The sequence below is a fragment of the Micromesistius poutassou genome (genome assembly GCF_964030765.1).
Source record: "Micromesistius poutassou genome assembly, chromosome: 15".
NCBI classification, from domain to species: domain Eukaryota; kingdom Metazoa; phylum Chordata; class Actinopteri; order Gadiformes; family Gadidae; genus Micromesistius; species Micromesistius poutassou.
Genome location: NC_140285.1, coordinates 12,844,764 through 12,852,263, shown reverse-complemented (window position 1 = coordinate 12,852,263; position 7,500 = coordinate 12,844,764). Strand labels below are relative to the sequence as shown.

Below are 7,500 nucleotides of genomic sequence, written 5' to 3'. Positions count from 1 at the left end.
CGGCGCGGGGGTGGCCCATGCCCCCCATGCCCCCCATGCCCGGGAAGCTGCCCCCCTGGCCCATCTGGGACAGCATGGGGCCGAAGCCCCCCTGCTGGGGCTGCCCCTGCATGGGGTTCCCCCCGTAGGCCTGCTGCATGGCCATGCTGGGGGGGCCCGGGTAGCCCTGGCCGTAGAGGGACTTCTGCTCCATGCCCATGGAGGGGTCCTGTCCCGGGAAGGGCTCCAGCTGCTCCGCTCCCTGGCCCTGTGGGGGAGGGGGGGGGGGGGGTGCACCGTGGACAGGGTGAGATGTGGTTCGTCTAATTGAGGCTTTTTTTTGATTGATTTCCTATTCATTAGCGGCGCAGTGCACTTGGTCACAACAGAGGGACTCGTTGTGCCGGGGCTATCCATCAGGTTTAACACCAGGCAGGGTTGCACACAGCGTTTCATTATTGAAAAACTAAATGCCCAGATGCATCTATGTCAAGGTTATGACTCATCGACCGAATACGATATTGCAAACTATTAATGGATGGCTTGAGGAACTGGCGTCCCCTGGGTAAATATATATGTAGCACAGAGCTAACGGAGTAGGTTGCTAGGGTAAAACGGTCTGGATCTTTGTCCTCCTCCATCAACTAATAATCATCCCAGAGTGAGAAAAAACCCACACTCTTCATGCTGTAGAACTGAATCTTTTGCCTTCAATGCTTTGAATTCCTTCCACTAAAATCGTCTTTGAAATCCCAGCATTGTTTTTCCTTCCCTCCTCTTATAGCTGAGCTTGAATTCTCCTCCACCCCCAAATGCATCTCTGTGATTAAATCTTTAAGACGAATAGAAACACTATTTCCGTCCAATCGTTCTTACTCAGATGTTATATATTGTAACTTCAGTCACCATCCGTAGGCCTACATAACTCCCAGTGTGTTTTTGCCGCGCTTATCGTCCGCACACAAAAGGCCTCAAAGCGAAACTCTCCTGAGACTCAAACAAGCTTCTCTTGTTTAAATAACGCGCATCCCTTGTGAGTCACTTTTTTCGATCACCGTTGCGCATGGAAAGCGATCTCTACAAATAAAGATTTGCTCATCATGCGGCCGCGGGGTCCCTAGCCGCCGGTGCCCACCTGGCTGACCAGGTCGGGGATGCCCAGCGCTCGGTCTATCTCCTCCAGGGCGATGCCGTCCGTGTTGTTGAGCAGAGAGTCCAGCTGGTCCAGCAGGGCTCTCTCGTCGCTCTGGCCCTCGCTGGTGGTGGGCGGGACCAGCAGGTCGTCCAGGGTGTTGCCGAAGGGACGCCTGGAACGACCACACACACACACACACACACACACCGCGGTCAGACCGGAGCGGGGAGCGGGGCATTCTGCATCTTGGTTCATCGCCCATGAAATTGGGGAGACTTCTGTGTTTTACGCTGTGTTTGCAAAAGCGCCTCTGGATTTCTTTCATCTGAGACATTGTATACTGGTCTGTCAAGCAACATTGGAAATATTCGATATTTCCCAACCTTTGTTACAATTGCCCTACCCCACCACAAACACACACACACACACACACACACACACAGACCATGACCCTTACATTTAAAAACGTGGTATTGATGTTCGGTATTCAAACAAACAAGAGAGAGGGGGTGGGGGGGGGAGAGTAGATGGTGGTCCCGTTACACTGACCTGCTGCCGCCCTCCATGCCCATCACTGGGTCGGCCCAGGACGGGGACTGGTTGGGCTGGCCCTGCTGCTGGTGGAAGGGGCTCATGCCCATGTCCCCAGAGCCACCTACACACACAGAAGTGCGCCTACAGGTTAGATACACACTGGCTTTCTACAACACCATCTGAAGAGGTATTGCAGAACTGCGGTCCAGTTCATTAGTCCAGTTGTGTGTTGTGACAAAGGAGGAAGAATTAAACAAAACAAGATCTGGCTATCAAGTGTGTAGTGTTGGTACTTAGTGTGCTTAGTGTTTAGTGTGGTTGTTGTTCTCAGTGTGTAGTGTTCAAATGTGTGTGTAATGTTTAGTATGCAGTGTGCTTAGTGTGAAGTGCTGACTGTGTAGTGCTGTATGTTTAGTGTGTGGTACCAAGTGTGTAGTATTTATTGTGATTAATAGTGTGCAGTGCTAAGTGGGTAGTATTTAGTGTGCTTAGTGTGAAATATTTAGTTTAATTAGATCTCAGTGTTAAGTTCTTTGTGTACTTGCTGTGCATAGTGTTAAGTGTACTCAAAGTTTAGTGCTTTGTGTGTAGCATTCAGTACGAGGCGTTCAGTGTTTAGTGCGTCATCGAATACATGTGTAGTGTAAAGCACTAGTTTCAGAGCGCTAATAAAGTGTAGCGTGCTTAGAGTTCTAGTTGTGTGCAGTGTTGATCCCACTTGTGTGTACTGTTTATCCCACTTGCTGGGTGTGATAAAACGCTGCGACGGCACCGCCAGCGCCACGCGTACCCATATCCATGAGCTGCTGCTGCAGCATGGAGCGGGTGCCCGGCACGCTGTTGGAGCGGCCCACCATGGCGCCGCCCATCATGGGCTTGCCGTTGTTGTAGTCCATGGGCGGGCGGATCATGGAGGGGTGTCCCGCCGAGCCCACGGGGCTGGCGCTGGAGCGGGGCATCCCCCACTCCCCGGACCCCCCCATCGGGGACCTCTGGGGGACCATGCCCCGGTTCACTGGCCCTGTGGACACAACACAGACGGGTTGGTTCAAGTGTAAGCTGGGATCCAGCAGGACCAGTTATAGCAGTGCTTCTGAGGGGGGGGGGGGGGGGGGGGGGACTGAGCCTAGGCCAGACACCACTAACTGCGAGGGGAGGAGTTAGGCCTTGTTTCATCAGTGGAGATATTCGAGAGACTAATTCGTGAGACTGAGTTCAATTACAATTCAATTTGACCTCAGCTAAGGGAACGCATGCCCTATAAAAGGGGAGAGGGGGAGGATAGGAGGAGGGGATGAGGAAAGGAAGGAAGGAAGGGGGCGAGGGCAGCGTGCGAGGTATGAATAAGTTGGTTACTTGTTCCCACGCCTCTGGGGCACACACCCATGTTGCCAGGGTAGCCGTCCGGGCTGCCCATCATGTTCTCCTGCTTGATGAGCACGGGGCGCCGGACCCCCCCGCCGGGCCCCACCGAGGGCTTCCCGTCCATGGACACGGCTCTGTGGAACGGGCCCCGGACCCCTGGGGCAAGGCCCGGGCTCCCTGCAGCCAAGGTAAACAGACACACACATATCAATGACCATATGTACATAAATAAATACAGAGGGAGAGAGAGAGAGAGAGAGAGGGAGAGAGAGAGAGAGAGAGAGAGAGAGGGAAAGAGAGAGAGAGAGGGAGAGAGAGGGAGAGGGAGAGAGAGATTTATTTAGATAGAAAGATGGACAGATGGAGGGACGAATAGACAGACAGACAGATGGATAGATAGATAGACAGACATCAGCTCCTTATCGAAATGCATTTCAAGTCACGGTCTGTGGTCTGCAGTCCCCTACCCTGCAGGCTGTCATCCAGGCATCCCTGGGCTTTGCTCCCTGCGTCGGGGGGCCCTCCCCCGCCTCCCCCCGGCTGGTCAGGGTAGAAGTCCGAGCCCGCGCCCCTCAGGCCCCCGAGGATAGACTCCAGGTTCTCCAGCTGACAAAGACAGAGCATCGCGTTACCAAACGCTGCATCAACACACCAAGCGGTTCATCAATGGCCAATCAATAACAGCGTTATGAACAGACCGCTCCCTCTTCACCGGCCTCACCTCATCGGGCGGCTCCGACTTAATCTTGCCCTCCGGGTGTTCCGCCGCAGGGCCGGGGCCCGACCCGGGGCCCCCCCGCGCGGGCCCCCCGGCGGGCCCCGGCGGGCCCTTCATCTCCAGCTCCTCCGTCTTGGGCTTGACGTCCGCCGGCTCCTTGGAGTCGTCCTTGTTGAGGAGGTAGTGCAGCAGGGCGTGGGTCTTCTCCTTCTTGGGGCTGTGCTGCTCCTGCTTGGGCTCGGCCAGGGGCCCCTGGCCGGCGCCGGCCTCCCCGGCCTCCTGGCCCCCCAGGGTCACCTTCCCCGTGGCCTCGGCCGTGATCTTGGCCACGTCGTCCGGCGTGTTGCCGTTCTGCAGCAGCTTGTGGAGGATCTTGTGCTTCTCCTGCAGCGAGGCCGTGTAGTGGGCCGCCGACATGGCCGCCGACACGCCCCCGGGCCCCGACGCCTGCCCCGGATTGGCCGCGGAGGACGAGGAGGAGACGCCGCTGGACGAGGGGCTGGTCATGCCCCCGGCGGGGTCCTTGGGGTCCGGGCCTGCCGCCGCCCCGTTGCCGCCGCCGCCGCCGCCGCCAGAGCTGGGGGCGGCGTTGGCGGCGGCGTTGGGCGGGTTGGGGGGTAGGCTGGGCCCCGTGGGGCCCGTGGGGCCCCCCGTCCCCAGCTCCTCGGTGGGCGAGGTCAGCAGCTGGAGCAGCTTCTTGTGGCCCTTGCTGTCCGGGATCCTGCGCTGCACCTGGTCGGCGCCGGAGAGGGCTGGGTCGCCACCGCCCGCCTCCCTCGCTGGGGTCCTTCCCGCCCGGCGGCGCGGCTGCCGCCGCCGCTGCCGCCACCGCCGCCGCCGCCTGGCCGTCCGGCCGCTCGCCCGCCGAGCCCTCGCCCGCCGCGTGTTGCGGGTGCTGCTGCGGGTGGTGGTGCTGCGGGTGCAGCGGATGGCGGTGCTGCTGCTGCTGCTGCTGCTGCTGCTGCTGCTGCTGCGGGTGGTGCAGAGGCGCGTGGTGGTCGGCGGGGCCCGACCCGGACAGGCCCCCCGCCGCGGGGCTCTTGGAGCCCTCGGGGCCCGCCTTGAGTGGCAGGCTGGGCAGCGAGGAGGAGGACGAGGAGTGCACGCTGGGAGAGCTGTCGGGCTTGTGGGCGGGCGAGGGGGAGGTGAGCGTGGAGGGCAGGGAGCTGCCCACGCCTTCGCTTATGGCTTGCAGTGCGTTGAGGGAGCTGCTGGAGAAGGTGGTGGTGCCGCCGCCGCCGCCGCCTCCTCCTCCACCTCCAAGGCCGCTCATAGGGAGTGCATGCCTGGAAGATAACATTGAGACGACGGGTTGAGACACGCCCCTCCAGCGTACCGCATCAGTCACACGGCCGCGACACACAGAGAGACAGAGAGACAGACGACCGACCAGCAGCCGACCACAGCCTCTCGGTTGACCCCTTGAACCTACCTCCGGGGGAGAACTGGCTGGCGCCCATCTTGGGGGCTCCCTCTGTTGCGGGGGGACATCAGGAGCCCCTGCTGGGGGCCGGCCATGCGCGGGCTCCCCGTCGGGCTGGCCATCCCGGCCAGGCCGTACCCCCCGGTGCTCTGGAAGGGGGGCTGCTGGGGGTGCTGCTGCTGCTGCTGCTGCTGCTGCTGCTGCATGCCCTGGCCCGGGTGCCCGGGGTGCCCCGGGTGCCCCGGGTGCCCCGGGTGTCCCGGGTGTCCCGGGTGCCCCGGGTGTCCCGGGTGACCCATGGCACCCATGGCGTTCATCTGTTCATGTGGCCCATCTGGTTCATCTGGCCCATCTGGTTCATCTGCATCTGCATGCGGCCGCCCATGCCGCCGCTCGCCCCCCCCCCTCCTCCTCCTCCGCCGCCGCCGTTCCCTCCGTACATGGGACCCCCGCCCATCTGCCCCCCGCCCATCTGGGCCCCCGCCATGGGCCCCCCGGCCATGGCGCCCCCGCCCATGGGCCCCATGTGGCCCATGTGACCCTGCTCGCTCATCGGGTAGCCCCGGGTCATGCCGCCCATGCCCATCCCGCCGGCCCCGGGGTTCATGCCCATGGGGGCGTTGGGGTTGGGCCCCCCCATGGCCTGCTGCCGCATGGCCCCCGGCATCATGGCCCCGGCCTGGGGGGCGCGGTAGCCGTTGGGCTCCCTGTGCGGAGGCAAAGGAGACGGACGGTGAGGCGCGTTTCATTGAGGTTTCTCTATTATAGAGTATTAAGTGAACATAAGTTTTCAGTTTTTCTAGCCTCGCTGGTGTGTGTGTGTATCTGTGTGTGTATGTGCGTGTGTGTGTGTGTGTTGATGTGTGTGTGTGTGTGTGTGTGTGTGTCTAGGTGTATGTGAGTGTGTGTGTGTAGGTGTGTGTATGTGTGCGCGTGTGTGTTGATGTGTGCGTGTTTGTGTGTGTGTAGTGTATGAGGGCATGTGTGTGTGTGTGTGTAGGTGTGTGTGTGTGTGTAGGTGTATGTGTGTGTGTTGATGCGTGCGTGTGTGTATAGGTGTGTAGGTGTGTGTGTGTGTGTGTGTGTGTGTGTGCACGTCTGAGTTCACCTCTGCAGGAGGTGGGTGGAGATGAAGCCCTGGGGCTCGTTGCTCATGGGGTGGCGGTAGAGCTTGCTCTTGGTCTGCGCGGTGACGGGCGTGCCGTCCGACAGGGAGAAGCGGTACAGCGGGGTCTCGGCGTGGCCCTGCAGGAAGGCTGGAGGAGGAGGAGGAGGAGCAGCAGTCAACACTCAGACTTACAGTCACGCCGTCAGTCATTCTTATAACTTATGACTTATAAGTTATAAGTTACCTTTAAATGATTGCAATGAAATGATTGCAATGGAGATGTATACCAGCCGTGTGATACTGCTGGTGTGTGTGTGTGTGTGTGTGTGTGTGTGTGTGTGTGTGTGTGTGTGTGTGAAAACTAGCATGAATATCTCTGCATGCATCCCAAGTCAAGTTGCAAGTTGTGTGTGAGAGTCAGTGCGTGGATATATATATATATATATATATATATATATATATATATATATATATGTATATATATAGAGAGAGAGAGAGAGAGAGAGAGAGAGTGAGCGACAGAGAGACACCCACCCTCATGGTAGTGGCGCTTGTGCGACCAGGGCTGCCCGTCGCTGTGCGGCATGAACATCTGGATGCAGCGCCGCAGCAGGTCGTCCCAGCCCGGGCGCATGGAGGCCCGCAGGGAGTTCTGGTCGATCTGGATCAGCTTGCCTGGGGAGGGAGCCGGGGAAGGGGACAGGGGGGCAGGGGACATGGGGCAGGGGACAGGGGACAGGGGACAGGGGACATGGGGCAGGGGGCAGGGGACAGGGGGCAGGGGACAGGGGGCAGGGACATGGGGCAGGGGACATGGGGCAGGGGACAGGGGACATGGGGCAGGGGGCAGGGGACAGGGGGCAGGGGACATGGGGCAGGGGACAGGGGGCAGGGGGCAGGGGGCAGGGGACATGGGGCAGGGGACAGGGGACAGGGGGACATGGGGCAGGGGGCAGGGGACAGGGGCAGGGGACATGGGGCAGGGGACAGGGGACAGGGGGCAGGGGACAGGGGGCAGGGGGCAGGGGGCAGGGGACAGGGGACAGGGAGGAGGTCAGCGAGGCGTTGATGGAGGTAGGGGGAGGGCGGAGTACAGGTGGAGTGGGGAGGCGCTCACCTGACAGCTCGTGTCTGGTGTTGAAGCTCTCCGTCCTCTCCACGGCGGTCACACGGCGCGCCACGCAGATCATACATGACTGGAGATCTGAGGGCGAGAGAGAGAGGGGGAGAGAGAGAGA

At 60.3% G+C, this 7,500-nt stretch overlaps 1 protein-coding gene across 1 annotated transcript in view; it reads right to left on the bottom strand.

Annotated features, from left to right (window-relative positions):
• LOC311359369 (nuclear receptor coactivator 3-like) overlaps positions 1-7,462 on the bottom strand; it is a 14,587-nt gene extending 7,125 nt beyond the window's left edge. The window contains 13 exon segments of the mRNA XM_084479375.1: positions 1-247; positions 1,115-1,286; positions 1,664-1,769; positions 2,439-2,669; positions 3,005-3,190; positions 3,481-3,619; positions 3,735-4,125; positions 4,127-5,017; positions 5,164-5,473; positions 5,476-5,861; positions 6,263-6,410; positions 6,797-6,937; positions 7,380-7,462. The exon segment at positions 1-247 is cut by the window's left edge and continues 77 nt beyond it. Coding sequence (XP_084335501.1) covers positions 1-247; positions 1,115-1,286; positions 1,664-1,769; positions 2,439-2,669; positions 3,005-3,190; positions 3,481-3,619; positions 3,735-4,125; positions 4,127-5,017; positions 5,164-5,473; positions 5,476-5,861; positions 6,263-6,410; positions 6,797-6,937; positions 7,380-7,452 — 3,421 coding nt within the window. The 5' untranslated portion in view covers positions 7,453-7,462.
• Between the last annotated feature and the right edge of the window lie 38 nt (positions 7,463-7,500).